The sequence below is a fragment of the Numida meleagris genome, chromosome 3, assembly GCF_002078875.1.
Source record: "Numida meleagris isolate 19003 breed g44 Domestic line chromosome 3, NumMel1.0, whole genome shotgun sequence".
Classification (NCBI taxonomy): domain Eukaryota; kingdom Metazoa; phylum Chordata; class Aves; order Galliformes; family Numididae; genus Numida; species Numida meleagris.
The window spans coordinates 5,613,647-5,635,936 of NC_034411.1; the positions used below are offsets into that span (position 1 = coordinate 5,613,647).

At 36.7% G+C, this 22,290-nt stretch overlaps 1 protein-coding gene across 6 annotated transcripts in view; it reads right to left on the reverse strand.

Moving 5' to 3' along the window:
• KIF16B (kinesin family member 16B) overlaps nucleotides 1-22,290 on the reverse strand; it is a 135,636-nt gene that overhangs the window by 49,143 nt on the left and 64,203 nt on the right. For 4 of the 6 annotated variants that reach the window (XR_002436408.1, XM_021389942.1, XM_021389941.1 and 1 more), the window contains exons 16-22: nucleotides 21,811-21,893; nucleotides 21,555-21,643; nucleotides 13,596-13,649; nucleotides 10,792-12,147; nucleotides 7,438-7,596; nucleotides 6,520-6,625; nucleotides 5,934-5,984 (exon numbers count right to left, since the gene is read on the reverse strand). Coding sequence is in view for 5 of the 6 variants with exons in the window: in XM_021389942.1 (XP_021245617.1) it covers nucleotides 5,934-5,984; nucleotides 6,520-6,625; nucleotides 7,438-7,596; nucleotides 10,792-12,147; nucleotides 13,596-13,649; nucleotides 21,555-21,643; nucleotides 21,811-21,893 (1,898 nt within the window). In the remaining variant the exon portion in view is untranslated. Of the gene's footprint in view, nucleotides 1-326; nucleotides 4,883-5,933; nucleotides 5,985-6,519; nucleotides 6,626-7,437; nucleotides 7,597-10,791; nucleotides 12,148-13,595; nucleotides 13,650-21,554; nucleotides 21,644-21,810; nucleotides 21,894-22,290 lie in introns of those variants that run through there. The other 2 variants (XM_021389940.1, XM_021389939.1) reach the window with 1 other exon arrangement.

Sequence of the window (22,290 nt, forward strand, 5' to 3'; positions counted from 1 at the left end):
GAAAACACAAAAAGTGAGTTTTAGTTTCAGTAAGCTGACATTAGCTATAAGATGCTTTCTACAAGCATTCATTTTTAGTGAAAATATCAAGAAAGATTATGTTTGAATAGATACAAAAATATTTGTAATAATCTTTGTTTACCAAACAAATATTTTCTCCCCTCCACGTTGCTCTTCTTTCACTTTCCCCCAAGTTATCAGCTTTTCAACTATACATCAGCTTTCTGGAGTATAGAAATGTAAGCAGTTCTTTCCTTGGGGAAAAGAGGAGTTCACTGCCTTGATGACAGTATGATCCATTTTTAAACAATAAGAACACTAGAAAGTCACTTTTAAAACCACCTCTGTCAAGACATAATTTATTGGCAGTCATTTTCAGGAAATTATTACAAACAGCTAATAGTCAGAAGAATAATCTCAAACACAATGTGCTGTGAAAAACTTGCCCTAATACATTAAATAACTCTTTGATAGTGACGAATATCCATCATTATGCTTAATTTACAGCGGAATAAAAGAGACCATAGTGAAATCATTTTTTTTTCATAAATGCGAGTTATATTCAGCAAGTTAGATTTGAAAACAAAGAAGAAAACCACATTATCTGGAACTCAACATGTGCAAACATCTTTAAACTGTGGAGTATAATCCAAAAAGAAATTAGTTTCAGTAATTGCTGTCATTTAGCAGCCTTGACTTAAGATAGTCCTCACAGAAAGCACCACTTAACATTAACTTTCAGCAAGACTAAAGAAATAACTTAATGATGTGAATAAGAGAGTCACTCTCTAACTAGGCTGATATGTCACACTCCAACACAACTACTGTACACTCCATGTTCTGTGAAATGTTTGTATAAACTTTTCTGCTAAAAACAAAAACTATACCTCAAAATAAACCAACACACTTTGCTGCTGTTTTTGGAATTGCTTAGGGCAGTATAAATTTGTGTTATGATAGGAAAATCACAACTTACTATCCAAATTACCCTTTATCCTTCCAGCCACAGCTTCCTCATCCAAAGTAAGTTACATCTTTTAAATCTCAAGTGAATTACATAATCATGTCCTAACGTATGGTAAGAACCAATGGGAAATGTTCGTAGACTTAGTAGAGAGACTGAAGTCTAACTGTCTGGTAGAAGATTGCACCTCTCCTGGCAATATGCTTACAGAATTTAGAATTTCAGATAAGATACCACCAATTTTCCTGCCAAGGACCATCTTCCACAAACAAGGCAGATGGCACATTCATATTCAGTTCCCACTGCAGGGGAAGAAACAAAAGATGGCTTATTTTTAATTTTTGAACATTGGGCAGGAGTAACAGGTAAAGAGGAACCTTTTACTAAGCTCAAGGCAAGTCTTGTCTAATGGAAATGTTTTACCTATTTTCAATAGTTCTGTTATATTTTGGAACATGGTATTGAAGAGCCTGAAAGCGATTTAATCCCACAGTATAATCAACCCCATTAGTAAACAAGCAGAAAATGAGGAAATTCAGGCCAGGAATCTGACACATTACATGAGACAATTCTAGGGTTAAATTTGCTTCAACCTTCAGGCAGTATCCCCCGTAGCTAACTATCCATTTAACAGTATGAGAAACACGTACACAAATCATAAACCTTAAAGCTTCTGTCTTAACACAGTTGTAGTAGCATTACCAAAGGTCAAACAGCTGAAGCATAACATCTTTTCACACCCTGTAATCTCCTCCATTTTCACATCACATTTTCCATAAGCATTCATATCACTGGGAATGCAAAGACTTCCATAGCGTGGGAGTTCAAGCTGACTGTTTGGACAAAATAGAGGAATGACGCAAAAAAGCCTTATACTGTTTCCCTGCAAGAAGAAAGTGGGGTGTTAAGGTAGAGGAATGAAACTGAAAAAGACAATTGGATGCTCTCTGCATTTTTGTTGTTCTGTTTCACCGTTTCCATGCAGCCTGCATTCTCTTGGGCCTCAGCAAAGGGGGCTGAGACCCAGGGAAAAAAGAGAGATGGTAAATCCATCAATCCCTGGTACCTCAGCCAGAATGACTTAAAATAAGTCAAATACAACTCCTTTTGCACTTGTGAAAAACTTTCATCCAAGAGGGTGTTAATCCTTCATGCAAAACTCCAAGGCAACCCACATTTGCCAATGTTATTCTCTCCAAAATTGTAAGAATAAAAAACACAAACATGCTTAGTATTAACAGCATACAGTGAACTGTATGTACTGTACTGCAGGCTTAAACACACTTTGCAGTTCAGACAAAAAATGCTGCAAATATTTTGAAACACTGAGATCAATGGCATGAAATAGACAAGAAGCGTGAAAAACAAAGATACTCAGATTAAGAAAAAGGGCAATCAATGAGGTATGGAGAAAATACATTAAGATGGATAGGAGATGGAAGAAGCCAAAAACAACACCAAAAAGGAAATCGGAAGATACAGCTGTAATTATAGTTTTGATCCACCTACTACTTAAAATAGAACCATTTTATTTCCTCCCCTTCCCAAGGAAATTTATGTACAGCACAAAAAGTAAGCTATCAAGTAACAGTGATTTTGGTAAGATGTGTGTACCCACCCTAAGGTATTCTCTTAAACTCTTTTTTCTCTTTTCTTTTTAAATAAAATCAATAGACAAAAGAGTATTTTATCAATATTCATTAGCCTCCTATTTTGAATGTATCTAAATGTATTTCGATTTCAACACCTAGTCAGATGCATAATTAGCCAAATGGCTTCTTCACTTGAACTGAATGTTAATTTCCAGATTTCCGATGGGATATGCAAACTGCTTTGAAGAATTGATGGGATGACTGTCATTTGAGTATTTATTTCTTTTCCACAGTATTTTGAGAAACCAATTCCTGAATCAGATCCAACCTCGCTCCTTCTAGAAAACACAAGCTCAATTTTTGTGAAATTCTCTTTGTCTGGCAAAACTACACATCGGATATCATTCAATCTGTACAACTGAAGGCTGTCAAATTGTGATCGCTTGCATGAAGCACCCAAAGAGTTAGGTGCAGGATAAAAGGCACTGTTCTCCCTTAAGAGACCTATATGAGTAGTTGTAAGAACTAGAGATCTATACACAGTCTGGTTAGCACAGTCTGTCTTCACGGTGGTATACAGCACCACTTGAATGTCAGCTAACGAAGGTTTAATATCTCCCATATTTTCATGGAGTAAGTAAACCAGATCAGCTAATACTGTTCTGAATTTACATGACAAACGTACCCCTCTTGAAAAGACTACATCATTTACTTCTGACGTCCAGTCAAGAGAAATCTGCATCAAATCATCTTTCAAGAGCTGGTAATTTAAATAAGCAGCATCCTCGGCTGTAGAAATCAAAATGCTCATTATGTCATGGCAAATTCTTTGAGTGTAGTGTTTGTTATAGGTAAATATTGTGAGTACGTCATCTTCAGCAGAACACAGGAGACTCATACTCTGTCCAGCAAAGCCAACGTGAATCTCCTGTACTGTGATGATTGGAACCTCATGAAATACTGCCAAGGAACTCTGACCAATCTCTTGTTTGGGTGATGAAACAATAACGTATAAAACAGAGCTGAACAGAAGTAAGCAAGCAGGTTCTGGATCACATTTTTTGCAATTGCCAACAGCAAGCCAATATATACCTTTCAACTCCTCCATACTAGTACAAATTTGAGGTAGGGCACAGGTTAAAATGTCCAGCGTTTTTTCAAGAGAACAGACCTGAAGCTTCATAAAGACATCAGGAAAATGTATAAATGTCTGTCTTAACACAAGACTATTTTCCAGCTCTCCATCCTTACAACAGCATACAAATCCTTCAGCTGGCTTTCTCACACAGGCATCTGAGATTCCTGTGTTTCCACACATCCTGACATCTTCTTTCACAGGGGAGTCAGGCAAAACAACATTTTCAGTATGAGCTTTGATGTCATCAGTTGAGTGGGATATGTCTTCATTCACACAGGACTTGAAGAATACATCTACCTGCAAGTTCCTTATAAGTGGCAAATGTTTTATTAATGATGCCACTTGTGCACATCTCTCACTTTTGTCACACAAACTTCCCAACTTCTTAATTTGTTTAGGAACCACTGTACTGCTGAGCAATTGACTACTAGTATCTTTGTAAAAGCAGGAAAGTTTACTGAAAAGATATCCCAGACCATAGGTGTGTTCTGGTCTGACATCAAAATGAGAAGCTATTGACATACAGGAGGTTAAATCGGAAGCTTCTTCAGTTGGAAGCTGAGAACTACTTGACTGATCTTCCATTGTCTGCTGCATGGTCTTAAATGATCTGCCTTCTTTAACAGTTATTTCAGAATGTATGTTAGACTGAGGAAAGTCAAGGCATGATATGCTGTTAAAACCAGCCTGCTCATTAGCACACATTAAGGATCCTACAGGAGACAGCTGTTCCAAGTGGGAACAATCACATTCAGTTCTTGAGCTGTCACAATCCTGAGAAGTAATTATTTTATCGTCAAAATGATTGAAATTTTCAAATTTGCAGAGTGAGTAAGCCACATTATTTAAGTCATGACTTTGTAAAGAAGTAGATAAAACATTCTGATAAGGAACATTCTTACTCTTTGAAGTATTAATATTTTCAGAGTGAGTTAAACTACATTCAGTGTCAAAAAGACTAGCAAAGCTCTCCTGTTCTGAATTTCTCCTTCCATTCTCAAATGCCTTTTCTGATGTAAAGAGGGAGGAGATTCTTCCAGGCCTGGAAAATAAGTCCCATCTCTCTGTATGTTCCTTCTGTCTTTTATGATCTGTTACTCCTGTGTTTTCTCCACACAACTCAGAAGCACATTTGTCATCTTTAGAAATAAACGGAAAGTCACAATGTGGCTGCCACTGTTGACTTTTCTGTTAAAAATGTCAAAAGAAAACAGAAAGGACTTTAAAAAATCTTCTGATTTTCACGTCTTTAAATTTTAAATTTTAAGTTTGATTTTGATTGGGTTTGTACAATCAACCAGAATTTGTACAATCAACCAGAATTTGTACAATCACTGTATAATCTGCCCAAATTAGAGAGGGAAAATCCAACAAAACTGATTGAGGTCTGATTCAGGAATGATTCACCTTCCCAAGCTACCCCTGCTTTTACTTTGTACAGTATCCATTTCACTTGCTTTATATTTGCTTTATTAAAAAATATATATTTATATAATAAAAATACAGGAAAGTCAAAAGGGCAATGAAGAAATTCGTAGGACCTTTATTATTTTTCCACACATGTACAAAAAAACAATACTATACTACCCAAGATCGTGCAAAAGCAAGCACAAGATAATGTCAAGAAGTCCAAGACAGTTTAAAATGAACAATGGGAAAGTCCAAATGAAAGGTATTGAAGCCCCCCTTCCTCCATAAAGGTTTAAATAGGTTACGATATTTAAGCATTACTCACCAAGTCGAGTAATCAACAATGTTTCAAGCAATTGCAAAGGAACTAAGGGGTCTAAGCCTCGGTATAAGATTACATGTATTAAACCTTCATGACATTCAGGCAAATTTGCCCAATGCTATTGCTAATATTACAAACATTTATACAGTACTGAGCACACCGCCAGACACAACAGTGCAGCAGTATTCTGAATTCAAACATCCTTTCCTCATTAAATGCTTTCATAACCTAAGAATCAGGAAAGGGATACTGTTGCAAATTAAGAATCATGAGAAAACAAGGAAGAAACATCCACAACAACATACCTTTCAAACAAGGAAAAAGCTAAGCCCAACCTAAAAAAAATCACTTTCATTCCAAGGTAGCAAAATAAATTGCTTTCTCTATTAGCCATTAATCTTGCTGTGAATTCAAATTTCTAATTATGCAGCTAAACATTAAGAAATTTAATTACAGGGCATGCCATAATTTAAGACAACCACTTAATTCTGACAAATTATGACCTACCTCATACTTCAACTTGCGCTGAACAGTGCCATTATTAAGCCTCTCATTATCCTAAGAACAAAAAAAGGTACAGGTGATTATTAAATAAAGCATCTTTCTTGTGTAAGTTCATTTTAAGTATTTATAAAAAGACATTTTTTTTAACAGCCCAAAATAACTGTTTTCTTATTTATATTTATTAAATCACTGGCACAGAAGTCAACCAAACCATTCCTCAGATGAATCAGATTATCAATTTTTAAATGAGCATTTGTTTGCAAGTACAAACAGTTCCTGATCTTTCAGAGGAAATTTTATCAATGTATTTTAAAGGCATAAAATGAACATTTTGATTCTATCTGCGGTCTTCTTCTGGCCATTTACACAATCTTCCTTGCAAAGAACTGAAATAAAACAAAATACAGCCACTAGAAAATAGGATCAGCAAGATCTAAAACTAACAGCCTGGACTTATTTATTTATGTATCAATGGTAAATTAGAGTTAAGCAAATGCAGGAAAACATGAAAATTATCAAACAAAAACAATTACTTTGTGTGTGCACCTGCTGCACTGAAGGTCAGGATTTCTGAGCCATCTTTGCTCACCTTTAAACGTTCTGTAGACCAGAACAGGCTACCATCATTATCCTCAGCTTTATGATGGATGCTTTGGAGCCTTCTCTGCACTTCTTGTTCAATAAAGGCATTTATCCTATGAGATGGAACAAGTAGGAAAAAAACAATTAGCATATTCTTAGACAAAATCTGAGACAGGCTAGAAGGCTCTTTGAAACACTTATGAACCCTAAATACTGCACAAAATCTAAACTGGCAGGCTTAAAGTTAGGCCAGCTTTACCCCTCCTTAAGGAACACAGACTTTTGAGCAAGTGTTCATCTAACAGACAAAGGTTAACAGCTTTAACAATTTGTTATCACAACTACACGATTAAATGGATCACAGGTTAAGTCACCACTTTCCATCTGTCTCTACACACAAGTAGCAATGAGGATAAGGGAGATGAAGAAACAGAGGCTGAGGTTCTATCTTTATTACTCAGTGGTTTGCTTTTATAGGTAACTCATGCTATCAAATGTTTGGTCTTTGAACAGAAAGAACATTCCAAGAGTTGGTATTAATGACTACATGTGTAAGTATAAAAAGAACAGAGAAGGAAGAGATTTTAAGTAATAGCGGGCAACTGTCCTGTTAAGAAGGCTTGATGTAATTTCACTTGTTTTGATGCTTTTAGTGCATATAAAGCAATACCGTACAGACAAATAATTGTAGACGCAAAAACAATCTAAGTTTAGAGTCTTACAAACCTGTATTCAAAAAATAAACAGCACAGGAGCAACAGATAAGCCTGCTGGATATTTAAAGCATAGCAAATTTATTTCCAGACTATTCTTTAAGTACAGCTCCAGGATTTAATTACAGTTCAGTGCCGGCAGGACAATCTTTCAAAATACTTATTTTCTACTCCATTCATATCAAAACACTGCAGAAATCCAGGTTACCTACCTGTCATCAACCAGGGGAGCAGAGGGTGGCTGTGGCTTTGTTGGGCTTGTCGGGGAATTGGAATGGGAGAGTCTGTCTTCTAACGTACCATGATTTCCTTTCTGACCACCATCACCCTCATATATTTTTTGCTTCAGCTGCTGAATTTCCTGGTCCAGGCTACAAAGAAAATGTAAAATGTAATTCGTGTTGTCTGTTCTGAGGTATCGCTGATTCCCACAGTTCTAGTACTTACACTGCAATACATGTATGTAAGATCTTAGCTACCGATATTTATGAAGATATTGGCATACTGATTGTTCTTTAAGCAAACTTAGATGATAGGAAAACAGGGATGGCTCAAGAATAAATTACAACAGCAAAGCTAAACTAAATAAAACAGCATCAAACTCTTTCAATGGTATCTACCTCAGCGCATTAAATATTAATTCAGGAAGACTAAACCTATCTATTAGGGTAATTCAAATAAGCTTCCCTCATTACAGAACCTTATTGAAGATCTCAGTTATTCACATTCTAGTGTGAAGTAAATGAATACACGGGGAAATAAGCTGAAGTCACTCAAAATACAGCACTAATCCAAAAAACAAAGACAACCCAAAACAGCAATGAGGCAGGACACATTTCCTAAGAAAATCTTAAAAACTGTACGTTGTATATATAAATCTTACTATTTTTCAGTTTTTCCTCCTGTCTGCATATATATATCGTTGAAAATTTACAAAATAAAAAAGTATAGAATTAATTTTACGTAATTCATAAATCATCTTTTGAAACAGAAACCTCCTTTCTCTAACAATAGAATAAATATCAATATTGGCCAGATTTATGCACAGAAAAGAATATATAAAACCAGATACAGTACTTTAGACTGAAAACGCCTGAGGCATCCAGTATGAAATAAGAAGCATTTCTTGCAATATTTATCACTTAGTCAAACTCTGTTTTAACAAAGTAATCAGCAGAACACAGTCTTCACTTAAAAGGAGATTAGATTAGTAACACAGTAATAAACTTCCCCCATTGCCATTACAACTTTTGTCTCCAAAGGTAATTTTTTTCTAGGTTTACTCAACATTACAGAGTAAAAGAAAAGTTCCTGCAAAAGGAGGGGGAACAATTCAAAGCAAGGATTCTAGCACCTCAACTGCAGTTGCATGTATCCAGATTGCAGTACAATGCTACAACTACTTTCTTCCTTCCTGAAGGTTGGTACAGAAAACTGAAGAGGGTACAAATGCGGAGGGGCTTAGGCAGGAGTAAAGCAGGCTGAATTGTTACTTCATTTTTTGAGTACTTTCTGCAGCACAGCCAGAAACCATCTGTTTCTTATGATTAGCAGCAAAACAATCTTGCATCCTGCAGGAAAGTGGATGGGAGATGGCTGATGGGTATGGGGGAGTGTTTCCGTCTATGGAAAAATCAATTTAACCACACAAATCAGAATTATATTAAGGGAACATATCTTATCCCACGATTTGTAAACATCCTCCTATCAAAAGACAGAATGTCCTATAGCTATAAGCTTATCCAGCTGCGTGACGCATCTGCCAATAAGCCCATGGAACTGCTCCTTGCCCCTTCTGAGTGATGCATCCCATTGCCTCGGAGATGACTCTACAGTCGTACAGTGCTCATTCTAATGCTTTAAATCCCTGCCAATAAAGACAAAGCTTGCACGAGTTATTCCAGTGCAAATGAACTTCAAATTATCATTTGAGGGGTTACCACTGTAAGTGAATGAGCTTTTGAGCTACCACATTAATCAAACTGGAAAGTTTATCCAGTTATGATGGACTTAGGTTAACTCAACATTTCAAATGAGCACTGGATTTAAACATTTTTAGATAGCTAGCACTATCCCTTTTTTTCCAAAGCACACCATCACAAAATGCTTTCTAGATAAACAATAAGAAATGCATGCAATTCAAGTGCCCAGGACATCACAATTTACACTGTGAAGCATAAACTCAAACACTGGTGCACTAGGTTCTATAAGTAGCTTGAAATATTTAACATATTACTATTACCTTAATATTTTCTTTTGCCACAACATTCACAAGAATTCGGCTCTCCCTGTGAGTACGTAAATGACATTCTGCACTAAGTTATTCAGGGCCCTGGGGCACTCACTGAAAGACTACAAAGTTTTATTTAGTTTCTGCAAGAGGATTTCAAAGTAAACAAGGGAAAAAAAAAAAACAAGATCTTTTCACTTCTTAGGAATCCTTTTCCAGCTTCATTCTTCTATCTGACAACGTCTATTTTTCCACTTATCACACAACCCAGCAATCTCTTGAGGGCTAACTAGGAAGCTGCCTATTTTTCTGGAACCTCCAGCTCCTTATAGCTGGCTTTATTCAAGCGAGATGCTCAGCGTAGAAAGCTAGATTGCATGTTCTTCAAGACAATTACAAAAAATAAAAGCAAACATCCACGACAGAACAATAACTCAGTATTGAAAACATCTAACTAAAATCCATACAACGTAGTTTTAAATGATGAAAAAGTGTTCTCCATGCAGGGTGTAGAAAGGACCTATTATCTTCTGATAACAGTTTTAAAGAAATAAGGTACAGAAGAGCTCATGGATTTTACTACAGATAATCTTTTTTTTCAGTCATTTTTCTCATCAAGCATCTGCTTTGAAGTGCTTGCAAAAGAAGAATCCCATAATCACTATAAAATTTAGAAATCAAACCACAAATTCTACCTCATGAAAAACAAAATCATTTTTTTCCCACCAGTAATGACAGGTTTTCAAGCTCTAGTATTAGCAAATCAGACAACACACTTTAAAATGCTAATTTTGCCCTTTTTCCAGACTGCATGGATCAAATCCACCAATCCCAGGGGATTTTTGCTTAAGTCAAAAATTAAATACAAAATTCTTCCTTTCCTTCTGCAAAGGAAGAATCCTCCTTACCTGAACCACTCTCCTCTGAGCCTTCTACACTTGGCATGAATGCTACAGTACAGCTCCAAATACCATGTGTACCACTGATGACACTTCTGTATGTAAAAGGGTGCAGAAGGGTACGGATGATGCTTCTGTACCTAAAAGGGTTTGTCATCACATAGGGCCATATGAAAGCACCTGCATATTTTACACTGATATACGGCCAGTCTATTCTATTTAGCCCTAAAGCCTGTAACAAAAAAATTAAACATCCCACTGGTTTACTTGGAATACCAGAAAAGCAATACGTAACCTGAACTGTGAGCAAACTACTTAAAATGAGAAGCTCAAACAGCGGGACACAAAACAAGTTGCTCTCTCAAAATCCAAGGCATAAAATGATTCACTTTCTGTGAATTACAGCTTCTAAATATTGACGCTTTCCTTCCACTTACCGCTCCCGGTCTTGTTCAAGGGCTTTTTGCTCAGCTTCCAGACTAGCCTGCAGGCCTGCCTGCTCACTGCAGCTGTTGTTCAGCGTGGCAAGCTTCTGCTTCTGCTCTTCAATTTCAAAGTCTATCGTAGAACGACGTTGCAAAGCAGAGTGCCTTCTTTCTAACTTAGCTACAGCTTGTTCCAGTGCCTCTCTCTGCTGTTTTTCCCTTGATTCTAGGATTTCTTTCTCCTTCTTCCGAACTTTTTCTTCCTGCCGAGCTACATTGGCTGTGAATTCAAACGTTTCTTGAAGCTGCTGCAACTGATTTGTGCTAGCTCTATATTGTGCAAGCTGCTCTTCTTTATCCTCTATTTCTTTCTCTATTTGATACAGAGTATTATCTAATCCTAACAAACCTCTATCAAGGACTTCAGAGGCTCTTTGCTTTTCTTCCAGCAGAGCTGGCAAATGATTACTCTTCAGGTACTCAAGCTGGCGTACTTTAGACTGGAGCCTGTATTCCACTGGCTTTATCATGTCCAATTCTTCAGCCTTGAGTACAGCATCCCCAAAGTTTTCATCATCCTTCTTGAGATTTACATGTTCCTCCTCAGCAAGTTTTAAATGTTCCAGAGTTTCTTTTTCATGCGCTATTTCCTTTTCTAGGTGATTCACTTGTTGAACTAAATCTTTTTCCAGAATAGTCAACTGTTCTAGCTGTTTCTTTTTAAACTCTATAAAAGTACGCTGTGCTTTTTCTAACTCTTCACAGTTTTCTTCACCTTCAGATCGGGCTTCTTTGACTTTCAAAAGAGATTCCCTGATATCTTCAAGATCTCTCTTCTCTTCTTCAACTCTTTGCACGTCGCCTCTCTTGAGGAGCTGGATCATGACCTGCTTCTCTCGAAGCTGTTCTTCTAGATGAGCCACAAGCATCACCTGCTCCCTTTCTTGTTCTTCAAGTCTCTTTTTTTCAGATTCCAGCTTAATATACTGTTCGTCCTTTTCCTTTTTAAGTTTTTCTAGTTCTCGGAAAATCTGCATTTTCTCTGCTTTTTCATTATGATTAAGTTCCTGTAGGCGCTGCAATTCCTCTTTGACACGGGCAAAAATTTCCTCCTGCTGCTTTTTCTTTTGAAGTTCTATCTCCTGTTGTTCCCGCAATCTCTCTTCTTCAAATTTCTCTTTTTCAGCCAGCAAATCCTTTAACCTGCTCTCAATGTGAACACTTCTGCGCTTCAGACTCTCTTCTTGTTTTCGAATTTGCAACTGTACTATTTCTGTTTCCTTGCGCTGTGACTCTACCTCTTGTTGCATTCTTACAAGCTCTGCTTTGTCAGATCTTTGTTTTTCCTCCATCTCTTCTATCTGTTTCCTACAAGAAAACATTTACATGAAATATATCTACCTTTTTTTTGTTTTGTAGAAATGACTACAAAACCCTGGGAAGTTAAAAAGGTTTAGACAGGGATTTTAGAGCATATACCAAATTTTTTTTTCTGCTTTTAAAATAATTTTGTTTTGCTACAGGTTAAAATCTTACACTCCTTGGAATTGAATCAGTCCTTGAGACAAATAGTACAGATTTCAACATGCAAAGCTGTAGATATATGACACTATAAGAAAACATGTTAGCTAGCATTTATGCTGGTAGAATACTATTAGACTGCTAGCTCTATCCTAGCCAATAAGAATACTGATGGAACACAGTGCACAGTGAAGAGTAAGCATATATATTTACACATGCACACACTTAATTTCATACAAACAAAATTTAAAAAGAGGACTTTAGTTGAAATTCGCCTCAGCAAAATTGATTCAACAGGTGAACTGAAACCACGTCTTCTCTTTTCGTGAATCCAGTGGAATGATCGATAAATAGGAATATAAGCTTAGGAACAGATGCAGTTGAAATAACTTCAAGATAAATCATGTCCTGTGCAATAACTCATTTAAAGGTTCTAGCGAGTTCCAAGTGAGATTTGAAGAATTGAAACTTGACAAATTAAAGCACAAGCATAAACTGAACTCAAGGCCCATCAGCATAACAAAGAGGATAAGTATCAGTGATTCCACATCTTCTAATTGTTAGGAGTTTGGCTTTGGGGTTTTTTGCTGTTGTCATTTGTTTAGGTTTTTAGCTTAACTTATGCCAACTATTTACACAGCTCTTTCAAAACCAATAAAGCAATTCAAAAAGGAGAAGGCAGGAAGTGTCTTTCAGCTTTTGAATCTAATCAGTGATCTCCAACAAGGTGAAATCTATTACTTTAATATCCTAGCAGGTAAGATGAATCAGAACAATCAGGTCAGTTCTCCAGTTGACAATTCTTTCTTTTGTATTTTAAATCGTGTTCTGGTATGTATTATCACTATGCATATGTCATTACTACAGCTGTATTTACAAGAACCAGAATTCACAGTGTTAGTTCTCTATTTTAAATCAAATGAGCATAAAAAAGATCAAAGTAAAGAATGCCATTTGCCATCTTTAAAATAAAACCTTGAAACTTAACAGCAAGAGCAATATACTACATTTATAACATCCATTCTCCTCATCCCTTTCCGTTTGGTATTTCCTTTGCTAAAGATCACAGTTAGCTACAGTGAAGCTTGTCTATCTGATTATTAGCTTGTTATTAATCAATGAAAATCAACAGTACTTCAGGGAAATAACTAAAGTTTCATAAACCACAAGATACAAATATTTGTATCAGCATCCTCTACTTACCAACACTGCGATTTAAATGAGCTCATGATGCTACATATGTGCACTTACATATATATAAACACATATACATAAAGACCAGGGAATGATGTTACCTTTTACTTTCTAATTTTTCAAGTTCCTCTCGTTGTTGTCTCTCAAATTCTAGTCTGAATAAAAAAAAAATTGTTGGATATCAGAAAAAGAATATACAATGCATTTCACATTGTCTGTTTAAACGATTGTAACAATGATGCAAATGAAAAATGTTTTATGAACTACTTTCTACAATAACAGAAAATATTTCGTCATTAGGGTTACAAATTAGATATCATGCTGTCAGACACTTGAGAACAAACAGAAGAGAATTTCTAGGGGAAAAGAAAAAAAACTATTTGAAAAGTAAAGATAAAAAAAGACAGAAATGATTAGGATAGCCTCTGTAAGTTAACTACATGCGGACGTGGCAATCAATAAATAGGAATTGAATTTCTCTACCTTAAACAGATTGGTCCTTTCACAGGGAAAAGACTGCCATGGGAGGTAGGGGGAAACAGAGCAATCAATTAAGAGAGGAATTGATAGAAAAAAACACAATAGCAGTATAGAATATTTTAACATCACCCACAGTTTGTTTTATTAGAGGTTAAATAGGTTAGATCCACGGAACAGTCAATGACATTACAATTCAAAGTAAAATTTACATAGTGACTCTTTCTGAACATGTTTTACAAATGCCAATGGTAGTTAATCGATGCTCATAATCCTGTGGTTTATTAGCTTGGCCAGTTCTGAGAAGTGAAAGAGCTCTGAAATGGTACAACAGCATGCTCCTAGTTCTGCCTCTTCCTCCCAAGAGAAACACTGCATCACTACGATGCCATCAGTGAGGCTGAAAACACACAGTCTTGCAAAGTGAAACACTCAGGCACAGAACACAATACAAACTTCTTTATCCAAAATATTTTGAGATTTTAATATGCTTAGTTTGATACGGTTCTCAGTAATTATGAGAAATTATTTCCTGTCATTTCTAATATCGGCTGTTATTACAGTTGTACAGAAGTCTCTCTCTTATTTTAATTTCCTCCAACAGATTTATATTCTTTAAGGCAATCTTCCAAAATAAATATTTCCTGTGCTTTTTTAAAAGTGTAAAGAACCTAAATCTGGGCTGAAATATTCAGCTAAATACACAAATCTCCAATTACTTCAGACCTGTTACAACTCCAGCAGGTGAGACAGTTCATTAACACTGAAAAAATGCAAGACTGCACCGTGACCTCACCTGAATTATTTGTGGAACTGCAATTTAAGATGTCATGATTGCAATTAAGAAGGCAGGTGTTTTAAAACTACAGTATGTTTAATATTTCTTTCCAAACTCATAAAAGTGCCTGCGGCAAAAAGAAACTGCCCTTGGAAACATGCAAAAAATACACCGCTAACGTAATGTTTATAAAACAAGTAAGCCATGACTCCAAAATGCTTAAGAAGCATCATTTGAACCTCTGGATTAGTGAAGAAACATCAGTTTTAAAAATACCATATCCCCCCATTTCTCACATACTTTATATTAGAAATGCCTAAGAGATTAGCAAATACAGATTTTTATACACAGCTCCAGACATTCAGAGCTTTCAAATCAATGTTTCACCAAGAGCTCCTTCACTTTTACATTAAGAGTATGTCTGGGATGGACACTGGCAGGCACTATCTTAATGACACAGCACAAGAAGAGATGATAACTCAAGTATTTCTAAATCCATCACAATTCCTGTAGCAGCAGTGCAAAATCCACAAACATAACAAAGTTATGTAAAAAAGGCAGAGGACAAGAAGCAATCTCAATAGATCTTCAGAAAGCAAAAACCCTATGCACTGGTTAATAAACTTCTTTTTTAATGTGATACTAGAAAATCCCTCCATTTTGATACAGTCTGCCTCTAGAATTCGTAGCTGCTAGCTCTCACTTCTTAGCCAGGGCTTGGCTACATTCATCATTATTTCAGTCCAAAATAATACAGATCCTAGGGATCTGGAGTTTGGAAATGCAGATGTCTGTTAAGCACTGTCAGATGTAAGCCATGTTTGCTAAGATAGTCGGCAAAGATGATTTACAAGCATGCCCATGCTTAGTTAAGCCATAGAGAAATAAAACATTTCTGATCTAGTAACATAATGCACAAAACCCCAAGCAAAATCTCTTGATATTGTCACAGTCTTGTAAATCACAAAATTTGGCAAACGTTTTATATACACATAAAAATGGTAACTGGCTTTTCACTGATATGTGATAGAAGAAAAACAAGCCATCACAGCAGTCACTGATATAAAAACAGGTCAGTGGTGAAAACTCCATGATTTTCTCCGTGATGAAGCATCTCTACCACCTTTGCCAGCAGCAATCAGTTTTACTTTACACCAAAGGAAAGCTCCAGCTTCTTCAGGAAAGACAGGAATGAACTATGCAAAAGGGTTCACGAGGGTGGATAGCGATAGGGCAAGGGGGAATGGTTTTAAACTGAGACAGCGGAGATGTAGGTTAGATATTAGGAGGAAGTTTTTCACACAGAGGGTGGTGAGGCACTGGAACAGGTTGCCCAGGGAGGTTGTGGATGCCCCGTCCCTGGAGGCATTCAAGGCCAGGCTGGACGTGGCTCTGGGCAGCCTGGTCTAGTTCTGCACTCAGCAGAAGGGTTGAAACTCAATGATCTTTGAGGTCCTTTTCAACCCAGGCCATTCTATGATTCTATCATGAAAAGCAGTTCATTCTTCAGGGTAAATGGCTGTTTCCTAAAGATAACTACGGATCACCATCAACACCCCAACCAACAGCTTCCAACTAGTACATCCAGCTGCTCCAAAAATGTATATTTAATGCATTTTAGAAAAGTAAAGTACAACCCTATGCATCCAAAGTAACACCCAAAGTGGTTGGAGCTCCACTGAAGGTTCTGCTACCATGCAGATATTCAGTGTCTCTGTTCTCTACCAATGATGCACACGCTTTATTTCCATAGGGGTAAAAATAACGCATGTTTTCCTTATCTGGATGCTTATTTCCTCTACACATTTAGGAATTCATTACTTTTGATTCCACTATCTCTGCAACATTTGCTTCAAACTGGTTATGAGTTCAAAGTTATTTCAGGACAGGAGAGGATCTGGGGAAGCAGCACAAGCAGGGATTGCGGAAACCTTGCATCTTAAAGAAGGTACTGTAATAAAGTCTCAGCATCACCAAAAACATCACTGGCTGTAAGAAATCACTGCCGATTCCACGAAGTACAGATGCAAGACTGATGTTCCGTGGTTTAGTCTATCCCATAATAAAATAGTTTTTCACATGATCTCTATTCTCTTTATTAATGTGAGCACTACTGCGAATAGAAAATTAGCTTGAAATTAAAAATACAATAATACAGATATTAAGGACTAGAATCTACTCTTTCTTCTTTTGTAGATCTACCATAAAGGAACTTAATCTGATCAGAGTAGAATTAAATAGCCACCATTTTCCTGGAAAACATGCCATATCTAGTGATAAGGACAGCATAGATAAGCAGCAGAGAAAAGGAAGTCAGTTTGACTAGCTCAGTACCACAATAGCCTAATTTACACAGCACAAAAGTGTGATCTGGTACTACATCTATTAGGAAAGACTGAATACTAGCAAGACTACAAAGATGCTACAATGCTGTTCAGTAGCCCAATGCATGAGATTAATTAAAAAAGAAAACCAACATGCTGAAGACAAATCAAGGTTCCTCATGAGTGGTTTTATAGTTACAATATAACATAGTTTACAGAAGGCCCATAAATGAAATCTTCAACACAAATCTATGAGAAAAACTGTTTTACCCAAAGCTTATTACCTTAAGCAGTGTTGCATGACACTGGATTAGAGAAAAAGATTGAGAATGATCAGAACAAAGGATTTTGTACAGTAAGACAAAATTTACAGGAAATCAACAACCAACCACACAAAAAAAAAAACCCACACAACAGAAGCCACACACACAGACCACCCATCTGAAAATATATTTAAAGGCAAAATTGATTTTCACATGGAGAACACACAAATAAAATGAGCAAAAATCTGTATGTTATCATCCTTAAAACAAAATTTCAATATACAAAAGAAGATGGGAATAACTATATGGAAAGAAACACTGAGAGTGGAATGAAGTCTCAGTAAACTAAACTAGCATTGAGCAGACACACTAAGATAGCGCAGAGAGATCTCGTTATGTGTGATGTCTCAGTGACCACCACTAAATGTTTGGGGATTGAAAAACAAACAAACAGTTTGTTGTCAACTGCTAATTTGGACATTATCCTTTGCCTACAGAGCTAATTTGGTGACATGGGTTTTCTTTCCAAAGAAAAAAACAAGTCGTTTTAGTTGCATTTAGTTGCAAAAACTTGAAGTCTGTTCAAAAGCTGAATCTTCTTCAATGGAGCACAAGCTGTCCCTCCTCTCTCATTTTGTTCATTTTAGAATAACAAGCATCAATGTGCTCTGAAAACAGGGCCGAGAAACTAGCTAATGCCACATGCTTTAAGAGGTATTACCAATCATTAAAAGTTTCTTTGGTTTTGTTTTCTGTTATTGTTCTTTTAAGTACACGGTATTTTAAATCAGGTGCTATCACTTTCTCTCAGGCTCTGAAATAAGTCTCGAGCACGTACAGCTTCACAGGAGACAACCTCTTAATGACACATCCAGAGATGGATCCAAAAACATCAGCCAGCTACGTAAGGAGACCTTACAGCCACGCACACACAGCAGCTGTCATCTATCTGTTATCTGTTCTCATCACAGCTGAAAGGAACAGCCCACAGGCTCTTCCACCACTGATTGGTACAGATTCTAGACTTTACAAAATGTTTATTGCAACCTCCAGAAATTGCAAATTTAGCTACCAGCCTTTAGGTTATCAGAACCGAAACTGGAAGGAAGAAAGGCTGGAAGTACCAAATTAACTACAGGCATAATGCTGGCCATCTACAGAAGTCCAACAGAAAAAGAAAAGAACACCACAATTGGCCTGCTACTGAGCCTAGCTCAGTCCATATCCTATATTGCAAGCTAACTCTTTATGGATATTGAACCACTTGCTTTGAATATTACCAAGGCCTAAATGCTTGGGAACTGCTTGATTCAAAACATGTTTTCTAACTTGTAATTGCCTCAGCCACCTGTTTCCCTTACAGTGATACTTTCTGCAGAATTACACCTATTTGGACAAGCTCAACACATCACTGGGGAAAAAAGAAACACACACACACAAAAAATGGTACTGTCACAATTAAGGAAATGGAAAGAAAACAGTTTTAGCATCAACATACATAAACTTAAAATTGTCACGGAGCCGTAGTCTAAGCTGAAAAGCTGCTATTGCCAAACTGTTGCCCACAAAGCTGCACTGATTATGGAACAGGCTTTCTTCTACTAACTTCCAAGACCAAGGCTCAGTTAAGCAGCAGTGCAGGCTTCAGAGTCTACCTCCCCTTTGCAGCAGTCATCAAAGCAGTAAAACCAGCCATATTTGAGCTATTTTTTCTTTAGTCACTTATCTATTAGAATGAGAACCACCTCTGCGCTGCGTGGGCAAAGTGCATTATGAGGAACAGCATATATTGTTTTAAACATTGTTAAAGAATCTTAATATAGGGATAAGAGTCTAAATAATGAATTGGCAACCTTGAGCTTCCTCACTTCAAAAAACAAAAGTACTTAGCAGTAGCTGGAACAGATATTGATTAAAATCAAGTGACAGTCATGCATTCCCCCTGTAACGTGAGCCTTAAGCATAATCCTTGCTTGTGATTACAAATTAAGTAAGACAAAATACCCATTCCTGAAAGGCAGTTCACAAAGATTAACTGACTGCAGAATAGCAGGACAATATTAATTATTAACTCTCTGCTCACAGTTTACAGTCTAATGAAGCGCAGGCATGAAAGCGTTCAAGAACATGAAGAAGGTTTTCACCTAAAATTATCTTCTATTTACCACTAACAGCTCTCTCTTATCACACTCAAAAAAAGGAAAATACAAGTTACAAGGCATACTGAATGGATAGAGCTTCTAAAAATTGCTGAATATATTGATAATTATATTAGTCATACTGTATGAGTTCCAGGAAAATAAGGCAAGCTACTGGAAGAAATGATGAGGAAAAAAGAAACTATATTCCACAAAATGTTGGAAAAAAAAGAATTAAAGAATTTGCCTAGAACTGCCCCATTCTAGGTCAAGTAATGGCTTTTCTTTTAATTTACTTTTACATAAGGATCACGGAAAAAATCGTCTCTGCAAGACACGATACAGCATTATATGAAGGCTGGATGAACTCCCTGTAAGGGAAATCATTCTGAACTCTACCTTCAAATGGGCCATGCCAGTGCCATTATATTTTGCTGTAAATCTGAAAGACTAAAAGTGAGGCAATTCTGAAACAATCTATCCTAAATTATGCTCACTGCAAAGTCAAGGCCAGCGCTGTGCAGTAGAATGCAATTATTCCTAACAATATAATAGAAACTACACAGGGAGAAGCTTGTGGTACCCCAGAGTAGATCAATACCCACAGTAACAAAGAAAACAGGAACTTTCCATAGCCCTCAGGAAATACAGCACTAACAGTTGTCATTAGAAGTTTTGATCCAACCATTTGAAAAGGTTAAGGAAATAGGGAAAAAATGATACAAATACATTCACACTTTTTTGACCTTCTCTTCCTTCTCTGTCTCAAAAAAAAGATGTAATTTGTGAACAACTAGCTCCCTTGCTTGTGTTCTTTGTGGGTAGTTTAGTAGTGAAAGAACAACAAATACAGCATTTGATGCAATGTTGTTACACATACTCTCTTGCAGGTAGTTACCAAAAGAGCAACAATCACATTTGAAGCAATGTTGTTAGATGTACTCAGTATTTAAGACAGTGTTTAACTGACAGTTATTGTTACCTGTCTAATCTTCCTGAATTCTAACAAATATAGAACAACCCCACAGTAAAATTCAGGAATAAATCTGCTCTATCCAAGCCTGTAATTCAATTTATTGACAATTTTTCAAAAGCACATGGGTGGTTAAAGAGTCTCATCTCACTCTCAATGTGAAACACAGGCACTAGCTACTGGGAAAAAAAAAAAAAGTAGAACAAAACACCACCATTCTCCATAAATCACTTAAAGAACACTGGTAAAGACATTAAAATAAGCTTCTCCACAACAAACATTCTGTTTCTTTCTAACTGTATAATAAAATGGTTTTCCACATCCTATACAAACTTGAGAAATCTTAAATTTTCTGTTTACAATGCATTTTTCTTATGAAAAATAGCTTCTAATTCTGAAGAAAGCATAAATGTAAAATTTGCATTATGATTACTGTGCTGCGCTGCCTGGTTACATAATGCCAAATCTTTTCACTGGAACTCCAAGTACAACAACTATCTTTGAGTCAGATCTGTTAGTGCGTCTGTTTGCTGGTGCAGTTACAACTCTTGCATTTCAACAGTGAGATCCCAGCTAAAAGCAAGTTTTAAGCAGGATGGAAAGCTCCTTAGCGTCCTCTTACCCCACTTTCTAGAACGAATGTGAATTTTTAGTTCAAATAACATTTCACAAAAGTTCTCACCTCATTCAGAAGCCCATTATTTAGTACGTATATACTGTTAAATTGAGAACAAAATAGTTTCTATTACTGCCGTTTGGAACATTCAAACAACTAAAATGAAGAATAGTTGCAATTTTTACTACAGCATTTTTACTACAGCACTACAACAGGGGGAATGGCCTCAAGTTGCGCCAGGGGAGATTTAGGCTGGACGTTAGGAAATTCTACTTTTCTGAAAGAGTGGTGAGGCGCTGGAACGGGCTGCCCAGGGAGGTGGTTGAGTCACCATCCCTGGAGGTGTTCAAGAAACATTTATAGTGTTGAGAGACATGGTTTAGTGGGGTTATTGGTGGTAGGTGGATGGTTGGACTGGATGATCTTGTAGGTCTTTTCCAACCTTGCTAATTCTATGATTCTATGATTCTATGATTTTTGAATATACTCACCCTGGATTATAAAGCATAACAGCTGATAGGTTCTCACAAGATTTTGAAAGATCTGTCATAGACAAACTGAAGGAAGACAGCAGTCCACTCTAAGAACAGACCATAAAATGTATGTGTTAGACAAAAACTGATGGGTTTACTTCATGAAAGCGTGTGAAGCAAAATAAAACAAACTCTACAATGATCAAGGTGTGTCTGTATTAGCAAGAAAGTTGTGAAGGGATTTAAGTTCCCCCAAATGCTGACGTAATCTTACCTTTCTTTTTTCCCTTAGTTTAGCAGCTTCTTTGGGATGGTTAAAGCGAAACATATTGGTTCTTCCAAGTAATATCACAGCACCTGATGAGAAAAAAACATACCATTCACTGTTAACAGAACGTACCAGGAAATGCCAAATGATTTTTTAGTCATCCAATATGTAAGCAAAGCCTTCCATTAAGTCGGAACAAAATGAAAATGCATTTTGACAATTCAAGTGTGTAACAAACTATAGTCACAGCTTTGTTAACAGATGTATTTTATTCCTTCCTCTTCCTACTTAAAAAAACACATGTTCATGCACACAAAGGTCAACTATACTCATGTAGTTTAGATTAAGGATAGGAAGAGGAAGCAATCATAGCAGCTGACCCAATTTGACCTATACACTCTACAACACTACTACTTCGGAGGCTACCAGCAGGTACCAAACACCATGGGAACATCCATAAATATGACTAAGAACAAACTAATCACC